The 17,488-nt window shown below is 25.0% G+C and overlaps 1 protein-coding gene across 1 annotated transcript; it reads left to right on the forward strand.

Annotated features, from left to right (window-relative positions):
• The first annotated feature begins 8,381 nt into the window (after positions 1–8,381).
• Positions 8,382–12,176, forward strand: LOC126894306 (uncharacterized). Its single transcript, XM_050665227.1, has 4 exons — positions 8,382–8,688; positions 8,754–8,909; positions 8,985–9,152; positions 11,993–12,176. The coding sequence occupies exons 1-4, from the start codon at positions 8,575–8,577 to the stop codon at positions 12,158–12,160; spliced, it is 606 nt and encodes a 201-aa protein (XP_050521184.1). The 5' UTR covers positions 8,382–8,574; the 3' UTR covers positions 12,161–12,176.
• The last annotated feature ends 5,312 nt before the right edge of the window (positions 12,177–17,488 follow it).

A 17,488-nucleotide genomic window follows, 5' to 3' on the forward strand; every position in this document is an offset into this window, starting at 1 on the left:
ATATATATATATATAATGAGTAATAGTTAAATCTTAATTAATATACTTCAATTTAGATTACTATCGTCAGCGAGTTATTGCGTAATCCACAAAATGGTACAACCGCACTAGTGTACACGATTATATATATATATATAAAACGATTAGTAGTTAAATATAACTTAATATATTCCAATTAAAAGAACACAGAGGATCCCAGAAAAACAAAACCAAAATAAGAACGACCAGTTGAGGTGTACGTCGAAAACAAAAAAAAAGACACAGCACCAAAAATAATCCACCAGTCGAGGTGTACGTCGAAAACGGAACAGAAAGCAATATCGGTAATCCATATTCGGCGGCGGCCTTATCTCAGTGTCAAGGGCGGGGTGACGACCGATGACAACCGATTGTCATATTAATAGCTGGACGGCTGATATCGAGAGAGACACGGGTGAGCGCCAGCCTAGAGCAAAAGGCGGTGCCGTGTCACCTTGAAGGCTGGAGATGCAGCTATCCATTAAGCCGGCTCTCTCCTCGTTATCCTCTACATCGTCAAGAGGATTATATCTCTCTTCCTTCACCGGTGCGAAGACTCCACCATCCGCAAGGTTCTTCTCCATCATTCCCAACACCATCAACACAGAACTCCGGAAGCCATCCGGGTTTCTGAACCTCCTGAGTGGGAAACAATAACTCCTGACTTCCAAAGAGGTCATACGCTGGTGAAGGTGCATCCAGCGGCCATATTCCAACCGCGTCAACGGAATTCCGTCGCAGAAGCGATCCCGGATATCCGCCCAGTCTTCGATCATCTCTGCAGAGATCATCAGACCACCAGCAGTTACCTCAGTGACCCGAAGGTCACTGGAGGGCGCCTGTTTGGCACACCCTCTGACAGTAGCTTGGGCGCGAGCGCCCACCTGGAACCTGCCTCACCAGTCCAACGGCTTCGATGCAGTCGCTGGATGACGACCGGGTCGAGCCTGCAACAGCACTCTTCCCAGACAAAAAATATACCTACAAACTCACAATTTCGAGGATTTAGAAGATTTTCCTGAAAATTACAAGCATACGCTAGAAGAAGAAATACTCTTAATTTATATTAATCGTTATTATTATTGAAAAAATTTTTTAAATTGTAATTAAATAGAGAAAATTTTTTTTTTGGAAAAAATTAATGGAAAAGAATGTTAATAAAAAAGAAGGTATTGGAAAAATCATACAGTAGAGAAAAAAGGCCAGTGGAAAAAAAGGATTGGAAAAACTGTATTAGAAGTGGAGTGGATAAAATGTCTCTTAACGGACCAAAGTGTATAATATGCTGTGAACGGTACTGTGATGTATCTCAGAAAATATATAGACCTAACAACGATATACCGAGAGCACAAGGGTCCGACAATCGAGATGGTAATATTTTACTTTTACAACAAAAACGAATACAAAACTACTGGCTCACAAGCGCCATAGAGCTTATAGCTGATAAGCGGTAAGATAAGGGCAACAATGCAGACATAGAGAGAAGACCGACAACAATCGATGTTGCACAACGATAACATAAATAATCACAACATAATTTCTCGACAGCATATTGATGTGTATCCAACGGAATTGGATGATTAACTAAAACGTTGTTGTCATGTTACCCCCTTGGGGTGGTCCTAATTATTCACAAAAGAAGAAATATACTTTAAAAGACATGTGTCAAGAGCAGCGACATAAAGGCTTCAACATTTTTTAATTTATCCGAAAAGTTCCCCCAAATGTTATTTTTCACTTACCAAGAAATATTTACCTTTCAGAAGTATGTTCGTTGACACAACATGTTTATTTTTAACTACATTTTTTATTTTTATTTTTTAGTACCAGTCTTTAACGAAGACTTTCAATAACAATTAACAAGTTGAACATTTTTTTTTTATAAATAATAAATTTGACTTAATTTTAGCTTTTTTGGAGATTTTTATTAATATTTGATATGATGTCAATTAAATTTGTTAAGTATTATTTTTTTTTAATATTTATTATTTTTTATTTAAATATTAGTTCTCAACTAGATTTAAGATTTATAAATTTATTTTATCTTATTTTTATTTTCCTATTATTATGTTATCTTTTTTAGTCGTTATGATATTTTGTATTGTACTTAATTTAATTAATGAACTTTGTATAATCCAAATATATAATTTTTTTCCTATTACATGTATCGTCATGTGAATATGTCAGCAATGTTCTTCAGTCAAAAAAGTTAAAAAAAAATTTCTCCTGCTTATAATAATTTTGATAAATTTGCATCTAATGTTGTGGAACTGGAGAAATACATAGTCTGTTGGCTTCACCCACATTGAATCTCTCCAAAACACGTTGTCAATATAACGACTGATGTATAAATATTGACCCACACAATTTCACTGATCAATTTCAATTTCCAGAAAATGATTAAGGTCTCCTACTTTCGTCTCAAAGTTGCTCTTCAGATACTTCACCATCATTTGTTGCTGGTATAATACCATCGTCTACAAAAATAGATACAATCATTAATTGTTTATTTTTATTACTTACAAACATAGAGAGATCTACCTTTGTTTTTTTTAGATCAAAGTTTAACAACAACTTTTTAAATATTTTTTTCCAGTATCTGGTTGCTTGTTTCCATTCATATAATCTTCGTTAAAATTTGCAAACTTGTTTAGTTCCATCTTTATATCCTTTTGGGTGGTTCATGTAAATTTCTTCTTCAAGATCACCACATAAGAAGGCTGTTTTAATATCAAAATGTCTGAGTTTTAATTTTTTGGCTGCTTCTATTGCTATATATCATTACCAGTAATTTCCAATTCATCATACTTTCTCTTTATATTTAGTTAACGATTATTATTATTAATTCTGTATTTACAATCTTTATGTTTTTATTTGTTAAATTTTAGTATTATTTTTATTGATAAACCTAGTTTGACGGCTTATTAATGTAATATTATTTGGACATATCTTCTACTTCTTCTTCTTCAGTTTATTACCCCATTAAGTTCCATCGCTTCCATCATAAAACCTCTCCATTCTATTTATTTTATGCGACGTCAAAGTTGACTTTTCTTCTATATTTTTGATATTTTGAGCTATAACATCCACTCATCTGATCCTTGGTCTCCCTAATGGACGTTATTTATTTATTTTATTAACTAATACTTTTCCATCCATTCTCCAGACATAACCGCAACATTTTAATTGTTTGATTTTTATATATGATATAATATTTATTCTGTGATGTAACTTCTGTAGTTCTTAATTTTTTTCATTTTGTGAATTTGAAATTCTGCATTGAATTTTGGACTTTAGATTTTTATTAGTATCATTCTTTCGAAGGTCATCAGCTGCTTTCTGTCTCTTTTAGTCAGTGACCATGTCCTATTATTGGTCTATACTTATTTTCTTTTTCAACTTTTGCATTTAAATTCCCTACTACTATCTTTACACAATGTAACGGTAAATTATTATATACTGTTTCTAGATCTTCATAAAAATTGTCTTTGATGTTTTCATTTTTGTCTTCCATTGGTGCGTAGCAGTTTTTAATGACTAAGTCAAATATCTCGCCTGCAATTCGGATATAGCAAATCCGATCTGAGACTGCAGAAAAATTATGCATGGTAGCACTATGTCCTGTACCATGAAACACACTCCATTTTCATATACGTTATAGAAGAGAGTTATATTTTTTTTTTATTTTTCCGTTATCTTTCTACCCTAACTCTTGTTGAGCTAATACATTTTGTTTATACTTGTTTTGACCTTCGAATACATATTTTAAAGGTTCCCAAGTGTAATCCGTTTTCCGATTTCGATCCTGGCGTTGGAAAAATGGCGCTCCCATCGCACAATGCACGTTACTCAGTGCACTGCAGTACCTCAACCCTCACCTTAATTGGTTGAAACATTCTGGTATTCTAGGTTGGGGGTTGAGCATCGAGCTAACAACTTGACCTCATAAAAAAACTAACCGTTAAGAAACCATTAAAATAACCTTGAAATTGGATTTGAGCATTTACTCATTTAAATAAAAAAATAAAAATGTCCTACAATAGTAGTAACTCCTAAAGTTGTTATCAATCCATCAAAGTTTTTTGTAAGAAAATACTATTTTTAAATTTTGAAAAAAATTATATATTTTTTTTTTTACAAACAGTTATAAATATTTTTTTAATATAGCTAAAACTGTACGAATTATTAAAAAAAAACCAGCACAGTGGGAACGTGGCATAGTTGGGTCCAGTCTAGATTTAATCTGACAATGATTAAAATTACTATCATAAGAAACGCTTCGATGCAAATCTGTAGATAGTGTTTAATTCTAAGAAATTGGTGGATAATTACAAAATCAACATCAACTTCTATTTCCTTAATTATATCCAGATTAGTAATCTTTTAATTATATATTATATAATTTTTAAAATTAATTGTTTTCAAATATGTTAAAAGTAATAATGTTGAACCTACTTTTTATTGTCCTTTAAAGTGAAAGTTTTAATTAAAAAAAAAATGAATTTATTACCATAACATGTAGCTCAACTTGCAAGTTTGAAATTGACATTATTAAATAGAAAAAAATGAAATTGTTAAGATTAATATGCAATCAGGAAATTTTATAATTTCTATTTACAGTACATTTATCAGAAAAGTTAGATTTTTTTACATTTTTATCGTAATAGATCACTTAAATGAAAATCATAGTAATCATTTCTAATTAACTTTTGGCTTTTAAAAAAATTCTACAATGGGAATATTCAGAATTTAATTAATTTTAATGATTATATATCTAAAAAAACTAATAAAAAAAAAGTTATTCAATTTAGCGTATTATAAAAATTGATTATAATTGTAAAAATCCATTGTTAATCAGGAGAAACTAACAATCATTTTTTTTAGAAATTATTTGTATAGTAACATGTTACCAATAAATTTGGAATATTAAAGTCTAGTAGTAGCACACACAAATAGAGTAAAAAATAAATAAATTACGAAGTAAAATTATTTACTTGTGTAGTTGAATACTTTTATCATATCAAATCTAATTCGATAATGAATACTTTAAGAATAATAGAATTTAATGTTTTTAATTTTAATATTTTTAAGAATAATAACTTAAACTAAATACGAATTGTAATCATTTGACGTATCTTTGAAAAAAGTAGGTCTAGTGAGGGTTGGCAAAAAAAATCATAGGCACAAAAAGAACCACATAGTAAAATAATATTAACATGAATATAAATTTCTTCTTACGAGGGGAGACTATAGTGATAGGATCCTTTATATTTATTGAAGTTATTAAATCTAAATGAGATAAATATCAAATGATTTGAAAATTTTATTCTAACTCAAAAAAAAAAAATGCAAAATATTAATTGCCACAGACGGATTTGAACTGTACCGTCAGCATGAAAGACACTAGTGTTACCGATTTGGCAACTGTTCGTTGTTTTCGCCGCTTAAAAAAATTGGCAATTTAAGTTAACTCAAATTTAAAAATTACTTTTTCGACTTTTAAAAAGCAAAAAAAATTAATAAGTTTAATTTCTTATGTCTTATGAACTTTATTCAATGTCAATTAAATAATAAAATATTCATGAAAGTCAGTGTATTGCCCTTATAAGATATTTGAAAATAAAATAAAATACAAAACCCATGATTTTAACACAAAAATAGCATATTTTTGAATACGGTAGCCATTTGCGCATAGAAAATAGGTCGTCGGAACAAATTTTTTTTTTTTTAATTTTATAGTACATGATATAAGCTTTAATTTGACATATATTTAAAGGACGCAGTATTTCCGGAAAATTTTCAAAAATTAAGTTGAAAAAGTCATTTTTTGTAAAAAAAGCTGCTCCCTCCTGTGAGCATAATAAGTGTTAGATTTTCAAAAAAATGATATCAAATTAAAGGAAAAATTTAAGGTTTTAGTATAAAAAAAATTTTGTTGATTTGTTGATTTTTAAAAAAGTTATGGAAGTTTTAAGAAAATAGAGTGAAAAAAATTACAAAATTTATAATTTTTTTGGGGATTTCCCCTATTTGCGAGGAACGAGGGAAATTTTTTCAATTTTTGAGGGTATGTCTTCAACTAGATACAATTTGTGATCTTTTGACGTATTGTTAAAATAAATCAATCCAGTGAGAGATGAAAAAAAGTGGGAACAGATATAAAAAAAAAAAAAAAGACCATGGTAAAATTAATACTTTCTCAGCTTCACATCGAAGCTAAAATATTTGCTTATATGAAGCTAAAAATTTTTTAATTATGATGGGACACTCTCTATAGTTGATTACCTCTTAACTATAGAGTATAACCCAACCAAACCTCTTGTCCCTTTATGAAATTTTGAATGTATTATATAATTTTTTTATTCGACTACCGAGTAAATTAAAAGATAAAAATTGATGTGAAAAAAATAACACATTAGATGTAGTAAAAACTTAAATAGACATAAATAAACTTCATAAAATCTTTAAACATCTTATTCATTAATCAAAAAGAGAATAACATATAACATTTATGAACACGTTGACTGTCTGCAGTAATATTTTAGTATAACATAAAATAACGTAATTATATGTATTAATAATAAAAATACGTGATTTTAAATGCTGGTCGTTATAAAAATTCAAAATTGAAATCGAACAAAAGACTGTCAACAATAAAGTTTCGGTCATTGTGTTAAAAAAATAGATTAAATCGTATAAAAATAGGTATTAATTTGCTTTAGTAAATTATTGTATATAATAAATTCTGCCTATTTTATTCATGTTTGAAAAACATCATATATTTGTCATACAACAATGATGCAAATGTATTTTAATTAAACTCGCATACAAAGAAATACGATGAAATGAAAGAATTGACCTTCTGTTAATCGTTTGAAGTGGCATTTATTGTAGCTCAGAATATTAATGTTAATATATAAAATAAAACTTGATAGTTTATTATTATAGTGACAATTTGTGACATTTGATTTTCCATTAAAAATTCATTAATCAATATGAATGTTAGTTAAATTTATCATTAAACAATTATTCTTACTGTATATTAAATAGTAAGTATTATGGATCTACATTAATCCAAATGAGGTATTATTTAAAAGACGCGGAAATATGAAAAGTCGCTCTTAATTATTTACATAAAAATAATAAAATACATTTATTTTTTTTTATGATAATTATTATAACAAATTTTTAATACATTTTTTAGAATTTGTAATTTTTCAGAAAAAATGATCAATTTGGAAAGTAATAATAGTAAATAATATTTGAGAAAATTTTATTATATTTCTGTTTAATTATTTTTGTTAAACTAGTTATTTTTTTTTTTACGTTAACTTAACTGGTAATTATCGTCGAGTAACTTTAACATTCAAAGTAACTTTTTTTTAAAGTTATTATTTAAATATTGTGGTTGATAGACTATTTAGTATGGTACTAGCATAAAATAAATTATTTTCCAGAGATTTAAAATAATGATATAATGTAATATAAGTTCTAAATAAAAAATTCTACTAACTTCTCAAAGGTAAAAAATAATATTCATCAAAACTGTTAATTATGCCCTTTTATCAATAGTATCAATATTAGTAATAAGTATAATGAAAAGTATGTATGACTACTATAATTTATATAAAAGAAAGAATTAAGCATGTAACAATTTTATTGTAATTTGAATTTGAGTTTGTTGGTTATTATTTTTTGAAATTTAGAAATCTTTTTTTATTGTGCATAATATTAAAAGATAAACTGAGGATGTGAATACATTTTTTTTTTAATTTCAAGTTCCTTTGGGAATGTTATGTAAAATAAAAATTTAATTAATTATTTTCTATTAGCTAATATTGCTAAGTTTAAAGTGATTTAACAAAAAAGAAATGTTTTATATTATTATTTTTTACAAAATTAATAATAATTTATAAAACACGAAATTATAAATTATATTACATTAGTTAGTCGTTTAGTTGTGCCCAGCTTAACCTCGAAAACATAAATATAATAATACCTTCATTACCATTGTAGGAGATACTGATGAAGATTTGTGTAAATTATATATTAATTTATTTTATTGTAATTTAAAATAAGTTTATAAGTTAAAATATTTTAACTTATAATTTATACATATATAATACATATATTTTAAAGCGAATATGAATATGGTTAATAATATAGTTTTAACTATTGACTAGTTATTTGTTATGAGATGAATGATATATAAAATTAAAGTTGGATAACATTACCTGTATCTTCAGATGGGTTATTTTTAATAAACATCTTTTTTAAAAGTTATAAGTTTGAAAAATGAAATTATTAAATGTTTTAAGATTTTTTTCATTTTTTTAAATGTTTTATCAAAACTCTCCCATGCAGATAACATTTTCAATTTGAAAATGAAGTTTGTACTTTCTTAAAACATGTTTTGATAGCTAAAAATAAGTACTGAGTCCATCTTAATTATTTTGTTCATGAAAAATTTTTTTTTTTTGTAGATTTTTATTTGAAACAAATAAACTTTCGTGAATATTATATTGTTATCGTATTGAGGAAAAACAAGATTCAATAATGAACTTCCATATTTTATATATTGTTTTGTTTAGTAATTTGGTGTACTCCAAGGCGAAATCATCATTATCATCATCGCAGTATACACCAATATTTCGACCTAACTTACCGGCTGTAAAACATTTACCCCCCTCTCACACCACAAAAAATAATTTTTATTTAGTCAACATTTATTTTAGGGGCCTTTTAAAATAAAAGTTACAGCATATATGCCTTGTGATTTCAATTATGATCATCTGATTAACTTTAATCATTATTTGAGTAAAACTTCTCCAACCAGATATGAAATTATGGGCAATCTAACATTTTTAATCCCTTTTGATGATTCATTGACTGTAAGAAATTGTTTACTTATATAAAAAAAAATAAAAATTCTTATTACAAGTAATAATTAATCTATATCGAAATAGATGAACTTAAATTACGCTGTAAAAGGATCAAACGGCGGCTGGATTAAGAACTCGCATTTAATAGTTATTAAAAACGCTTGTAGTTCATTAAAATCGCATTTGGGCAATCGTTGGTTAAATTATACTACAGCTTTTCATTTCAAAGAAACTGATTGTCCTATATCACCAGTAAGCATAAATCGATATAACATTAATATAATATAATATTAATATATAATATAATATTATATAATATAATATTTGTCAAAAATTTCAAAATTTCAGTCATTTTCATTAACTTAATATAGACAAAAAATTTAAAATACATAGATTTTTATATTCATTGTAAGTTAAATTCATATAACTCTTATGTAAATTAATGACCTTATTACTGTTGCCTCCACTTGTATCATCCAGTTTTTTTTATTACAATTTTTTAAAAGTAATAACCGTGTAAAATAAAAATTAAAAAAAAATGTGCATAAAGAAAGTTTTAAATTAAAGTTTATTGGTGAGGAAGTAATAGTTATTAAAAACGTTTGTAGTTCATTATAATCGCATTTGGGCAATCGTTGGTTAAATTATACTACAGCTTTTCATTTCAAAGAAACTGATTGTCCTATATCACCAGTAAGCATAAATCGATATAACATTAATATAATATAATCTTCATGTTAAAATATTTTTCCATTCATAAATATTTATAGAATCATCTCAACATATATTTAAACAAGTTGTATAATTGTTTCAATATATCTCAATGTCAATAAAAGATGATTTAGTAAATATCCATAGCAGTTTAACGAATTTTATTAAACTAATTTAAAATAATTCGGATGTATAAGCAGTAATCTATAATATAATTATATTAATACTGAAATAATCAATTTCAGTGGTTCTACTTTGATATGAATATGACGTATTTTTTTTTTTTTAATTTTAGAACGTGAAATACAATATATTTAGATAACTCTGAAGGAATTTAAAATTAGAAAATATTTTTTACATAAGTAGTTGGAGTTTTTTGAATGTTATATTGTCATAATAATAAAAAACCCAGCACAGTCGGGACGTGGCATAGTTGGGTCCAGTATAGTTTTAATCTGACAGAATGTTTTTTGGTAAGGGGTTGTGGTACACCAACCTCTTTTTCATGATATCAGAAAACACACAAAATTCAAAAACAAAATAAATTCCTTTTTAAAAAGTTATACTAGTTTAAACTCAAAATAAATATTTTTGAAAAGTTGTACAAAAATCTACTTAATTGAATGTATTATAAAATTGGATAATAATTTTAAAAATCCATAATTAAATTTAGATCAAATTAAAAATATTTTTTTTTTTGAAATGATTTATATAATAATTTTGCAGAATGGTGATAGAAAACACAGAGAGAGTTGAAAAATTAATAAATTACAAAGTAAAATTATTTAGTTTTTTAATTAAAACCTATAATCATATCAAACGTAAATCGATAATAAATACTTTAAAAATACTAAAAAGGAATGATTTTAATTGTCTATATGAATAATGTGGGATAAATAACTTTTCAAATGAAAAAGTGGACATTTTTTTTTTATTTTTTGAGGGTAATATCTTTAATTAGATAATAGTTGTGATCATTTGATGTATCGTTAAAAAAGTGAGAGCTGAGAAAATAAATGAGAGCCACAAAAAAATCACATAGTAAAAAATCATTAATATGAATAAGAAATTTCTTCAAACGAGGGGAAACTACAGTGATGGGATTTTTGATATTCATTGAAATTTTAAAATCTAAATGAGATAAAAATCTAAAGAGTTAATAATTTTATCCTAACTCAAAAACTTTTATAAGGTATTTTTAAATAAAATAAAATTGAAAATTTTAACACAAAAATAACATACGGTACCCATTTTTATCATGAAAACAAAGTAAAGTTCGAAATATTTTTCCACCATATTAAAGTACATTGCATTAGCTTTAATTTAAGATATATATAAAAGTGTCATTATTTCCGGAACACTTTCATAAGTGTAATATATGAATATATATAATAATATATAAATGTAAATGGTGTTATTTAACAAAAAAAGCATAACGAATGCAAAAGGGATATAAATATTATTTCTCATAAAAAAATTGTATTACACTTTATACACATTTTTCAATAATTTATAGCATTATTAAGTTAAAAATGAAAAATTTAAAATCGAGAAATTTCATACAAAAATAGCATTGGGTAATTATTTTCATTGTGAAGACAAAATAAAGTCCGAATTTTTTTTTTTTTCATAATAAAGTATATTTCATTATCTTTAATTTAATATATATATAAAAGTGTCAGAAATTCCGTAACACTTTCAAAAGTTAAGTTGAAAAAGTTATTTTTTTGAGAAAAATTTGTCATTTTAAATCTCCTTGTGGGCTGGTGAAGGGTCAGATTAAAAAAATGTATATTCCAAATGATAAATAAATAACTATTATATCTATAAAAAAAATTGTATTAATCCATACATTTTTCAAAAAGTTATAACATTATATTTTAAAAATATAAAAACCAAATTTTTTTACAAAAATCGTATTTTTTTATTATCTTTGATGTCTGTTTTTACCATGACAACTAAATAAAGTTCGAAATTTTTTTTTTCATATTAAAATTTATTACATTTATGTTACAATAAATGTGTCTATATTATTTATTTATCAAGCATCACCTAAACGTTGTTTTAACATGGTTGCAAAAAAAATGCGATATTACAATTTAACTTAAAATATCAACAATCTAAAAAAAAGCAATATTTTAAAAACGTTCGGTGAATATATTTGAAACTGTTTATAACAGTGATGTCAGTGGAACATGTTAAAAAATGTTCATTGCACAGTGGGATATATACTATATTAAATATCGTCAAGATTTTCTATTAATTGAGCTTTTATAACATATATTTTTATGAAATGTGTCTGAAAAATATATTAAAAATATATTTTATTCAAAATTGTGTGTTTTATGAAGTATTATGATTAGTCTTATTTACATTCTTAGGGAGATTATGTATCATCTGGAATTGACCAAAGCATATTCGAATACAGTGATGTACAAAAATATTTTTTTTATGGGGAATACAAAGTTACTCAAACTTTTATTAATTCTTCAGGCGATATAGTGGGTTGTAGTGAATCTTTGCAAAATATTGTACGTCCTTGGGAATGATTAAACAAATGTTAAAATACGTAAATATAGTATTACTAATTCTATTTTAATAATTTTAATTAAATAAATTTAATATTAATAAAAAATTGTATTTTTAGTCGTAAAAAAAAATTAATAAACTATGTTTGTTCAATAATAAAACATTTAGTATTTTTATTAAATATGACTTTGAAAAAAGTTCTCAAAAAGAAATCAGTTCTCAGACAAATAAGTATAATGATAAAAAAAACCAGCATAGTGGGGGCTGGCATAATTGGGTCCAGTATAGATTTAATATGACAGTGATTAAAATCATTATCATTAAAAATGCTTCGATGCAAATCTGTAGATAGTGTTTAATTTTAAAAAATTGGTGGATTAGTCCAAAAGTTATATGACCTTCTATTTCCTTATTTATATACTGATTACAAGTTTTATGATTCATAAGTGTAATATATTGTCTTACGTTAATAGTGCCCCGACGTAGACACAAAAAGTAATGCACAAATTAAATAACGTTTTTAGACGACGAGTTCGTCGTTTTTAGCTTTTCTCGAGTCCTCCCGTTGGATACGCTGGTCAGCCCCAATCCCTCCAATTTGTGAACTACTAAAGGGGTAGAGTTTAGACCCGTCATCACGATCTAGCTCAAAAGTAGCAGACTGAGGGGAGGCTCCTTGTCAGCCACCAGCACAACTACCTTTCCACTAAATCTATTAAAGGACGGTTAAGCCCAAAAACTAGCCAGCACGAACACTAATTGTTATGTTTGACTAAAGGTCCAATAGTCCAAATTTTAATAACACGACGATTGTAAAGTATTTACTCTCGAGTACAGGTTTTTAAATAATTATTTTATTTATATAACGTAAAGACAGAAAGTCAAAATATAATATAAAAATATAAAAAATAATTAATTAAGTCGTACAAAAATAAAGTTACTTGCACACCAACGACCTAACCCATAATTCGACGTTTCTTCGACAAAACGTCCAGTTCCGTTCAGTCCCTCCATACTTTTCGTAATTCCCTTTTGTATTCTTTTTCCCACCATTATTAATTTGCTTATCCTGCATTTCCCTATTATATGGAATTATTATCTTGCTTAAGAGTTCAAAAATTACTCACTACTGTTGTAAAGTATTAGCTTTACAACAGTTTACTTTATCAGTTATACTAAAATCGCCGTAATTCAATACTTTCTCAGCTATTTACTACATATATGAATAAATATTTATCATAGCAATTAAATATAATATGAAATTGTTATTTAATAATTTAGTATTGTAATTTTTACGGAGAAATTATAAAAAATTATAAAGAGGTTATTATTATTAAGGCAAATGTTGGATAATAACAGAAGCAAAATAATTTCCTATTTCCTTCAGTATAGCTGATCAGTAGTTCTTTGATCTATAAATATAATATATGAATATTTATTATAGCAATTAAGTATAATATGAAATTAATACTTAATAATTTAGTGTTGTAATTTTTACACAGAAACTATAACAAGTAATAAAGTAGTTGTATATTTCTTTACTTTTAACGCGAATAAAAATTTAAAGGGATTGATGGAATACTTTACAATAAAACATATTTGTTACTTATGAATAAATATATTGAACTACAAGGAACTTTCATAACAATCAAAATTATACTTTTCTTAAAAATTTTTCGTGCTGTTTTCAAATCTACAAATAAACTTTTTCTATCACTTCTAATTTTTTATATTATAACTAATTAGAAGAAAATAAGTATTTATATATATAAAAATATTAAAAAAAAAAAAATTATTACTCACTTTTAATTTTAATTTGTTAAAAATAATAAAATAACATTTTTTACTTATTATATTATACCATTAAAAATTATTTTTTTGAAAATTTATAATAAAAGTTGAATTAGTTACCATTACTTTTAGTTCAACTTGCATGTTTTAAATTATCATTAAATAGAAAATTTTATGAAAATTAAAAAAAAATGTTATTGTTAAGATTAAAATGCAGTCAATAAATTTTATAATAACTTTTTATAGTAAATTTATCGTAAAAGCTGAATATTTGTTTGCATTTTTAACCTAGCACAGTGGTGTTGTGGCATAGTTGGGTCAAGTATGGATGAAATCTGAGAGTGATCAAAATCACTATTATAATTAACTCTTCGATGCAAATCTATAAATAGCGTTTAATTTTAAAAATTTGGTGGATTATATCAATAGCAACATGATCTCCTATTTCCTTATATTTATCTTGATTACAAGTTTTATAATATATAAGTGTAATATATTTATATATTATAAATATTTATTATAATAATTAAATTAATATTTAATAATTTGGTATTATAATTTTTACGAAAAAATTATAAAGTAGTTATTATTTTTATGACAAACGTATATATTAAAGGTCTTATTGCAATATTTAAAAAAAAATTTGTTTGTTATTTATAAATAAATTTACTGGTCTACAAGGAATTTTCACCAGAGACCAAAATATATTTTTTAATAGTTAATTCTAATGATGAGTTTATAGTTTTATATTGACAGATATAAAACAAAATTTTTAAACGAAACAAATCTATTATTTTTGACCCGGCAATCTGACATTATATTTGTTAATAGATTTTATATTTGTCAAAAATTTCAAAATTTCAGTCATTTTCATTAACTTAATATAGACAAAAAATTTAAAATACATAGATTTTTATATTCATTGTAAGTTAAATTCATATAACTCTTATGTAAATTAATGACCTTATTACTGTTGCCTCCACTTGTATCATCCAGTTTTTTTTATTACAATTTTTTAAAAGTAATAACCGTGTAAAATAAAAATTAAAAAAAAATGTGCATAAAGAAAGTTTTAAATTAAAGTTTATTGGTGAGGAAGTAATAGTTATTAAAAACGTTTGTAGTTCATTATAATCGCATTTGGGCAATCGTTGGTTAAATTATACTACAGCTTTTCATTTCAAAGAAACTGATTGTCCTATATCACCAGTAAGCATAAATCGATATAACATTAATATAATATAATCTTCATGTTAAAATATTTTTCCATTCATAAATATTTATAGAATCATCTCAACATATATTTAAACAAGTTGTATAATTGTTTCAATATATCTCAATGTCAATAAAAGATGATTTAGTAAATATCCATAGCAGTTTAACGAATTTTATTAAACTAATTTAAAATAATTCGGATGTATAAGCAGTAATCTATAATATAATTATATTAATACTGAAATAATCAATTTCAGTGGTTCTACTTTGATATGAATATGACGTATTTTTTTTTTTTAATTTTAGAACGTGAAATACAATATATTTAGATAACTCTGAAGGAATTTAAAATTAGAAAATATTTTTTACATAAGTAGTTGGAGTTTTTTGAATGTTATATTGTCATAATAATAAAAAACCCAGCACAGTCGGGACGTGGCATAGTTGGGTCCAGTATAGTTTTAATCTGACAGAATGTTTTTTGGTAAGGGGTTGTGGTACACCAACCTCTTTTTCATGATATCAGAAAACACACAAAATTCAAAAACAAAATAAATTCCTTTTTAAAAAGTTATACTAGTTTAAACTCAAAATAAATATTTTTGAAAAGTTGTACAAAAATCTACTTAATTGAATGTATTATAAAATTGGATAATAATTTTAAAAATCCATAATTAAATTTAGATCAAATTAAAAATATTTTTTTTTTTGAAATGATTTATATAATAATTTTGCAGAATGGTGATAGAAAACACAGAGAGAGTTGAAAAATTAATAAATTACAAAGTAAAATTATTTAGTTTTTTAATTAAAACCTATAATCATATCAAACGTAAATCGATAATAAATACTTTAAAAATACTAAAAAGGAATGATTTTAATTGTCTATATGAATAATGTGGGATAAATAACTTTTCAAATGAAAAAGTGGACATTTTTTTTTTATTTTTTGAGGGTAATATCTTTAATTAGATAATAGTTGTGATCATTTGATGTATCGTTAAAAAAGTGAGAGCTGAGAAAATAAATGAGAGCCACAAAAAAATCACATAGTAAAAAATCATTAATATGAATAAGAAATTTCTTCAAACGAGGGGAAACTACAGTGATGGGATTTTTGATATTCATTGAAATTTTAAAATCTAAATGAGATAAAAATCTAAAGAGTTAATAATTTTATCCTAACTCAAAAACTTTTATAAGGTATTTTTAAATAAAATAAAATTGAAAATTTTAACACAAAAATAACATACGGTACCCATTTTTATCATGAAAACAAAGTAAAGTTCGAAATATTTTTCCACCATATTAAAGTACATTGCATTAGCTTTAATTTAAGATATATATAAAAGTGTCATTATTTCCGGAACACTTTCATAAGTGTAATATATGAATATATATAATAATATATAAATGTAAATGGTGTTATTTAACAAAAAAAGCATAACGAATGCAAAAGGGATATAAATATTATTTCTCATAAAAAAATTGTATTACACTTTATACACATTTTTCAATAATTTATAGCATTATTAAGTTAAAAATGAAAAATTTAAAATCGAGAAATTTCATACAAAAATAGCATTGGGTAATTATTTTCATTGTGAAGACAAAATAAAGTCCGAATTTTTTTTTTTTTCATAATAAAGTATATTTCATTATCTTTAATTTAATATATATATAAAAGTGTCAGAAATTCCGTAACACTTTCAAAAGTTAAGTTGAAAAAGTTATTTTTTTGAGAAAAATTTGTCATTTTAAATCTCCTTGTGGGCTGGTGAAGGGTCAGATTAAAAAAATGTATATTCCAAATGATAAATAAATAACTATTATATCTATAAAAAAAATTGTATTAATCCATACATTTTTCAAAAAGTTATAACATTATATTTAAGTAACTCAAAATAAATATTTTTGAAAAGTTGTACAAAAATCTACTTAATTGAATGTATTATAAAATTGGCTAATAATTTTAAAAATCCATAATTAAATTGAAATGAAATTAAAAATAATTTTTTTTAGAAATAATTTATATTGCAATTTTTTATCAAAAAATTATTTATAAGTGTAATATTTGAATAAATATAAAAAGGGAAATGTTTTTATTAAAAAAAACACCCAGCTCATCGGGGTGGCGGCACAGTGGGGTCGTGGCATAGTTGGGTCCAGTATAGATCATATCTGACAGTGATTAAAATCACTATCATAAAAAACGCTTCGATGCAAATCTGTAGATAGTGTTAAATTAAAAAAAAAATTTGTTAAAATAGCATATTAGCTTCGATGCGAAGCGGAGAAGGTATTAATTTTACTATGATGTGTTTTTTTTTTTTTTTTTTTTT

The sequence above is a fragment of the Daktulosphaira vitifoliae genome, unplaced genomic scaffold, assembly GCF_025091365.1.
Source record: "Daktulosphaira vitifoliae isolate Bord-2020 unplaced genomic scaffold, ASM2509136v1 Scaffold_1, whole genome shotgun sequence".
In the NCBI taxonomy this organism is placed as follows: Eukaryota; Metazoa; Arthropoda; class Insecta; order Hemiptera; family Phylloxeridae; genus Daktulosphaira; species Daktulosphaira vitifoliae.

Bases quoted from the DNA above. Each gene is read 5' to 3' on its own strand.
- LOC126894306 (XM_050665227.1), top strand. From the start codon at position 8,575: ATGAACTTCCATATTTTATATATTGTTTTGTTTAGTAATTTGGTGTAC. The intron at 8,689-8,753 runs GTAAAACATTTA...CATTTATTTTAG, and splicing joins TTCGACCTAACTTACCGGCT to GGGCCTTTTAAAATAAAAGT. The intron at 9,153-11,992 runs GTAAGCATAAAT...TTACATTCTTAG, and splicing joins CTGATTGTCCTATATCACCA to GGAGATTATGTATCATCTGG.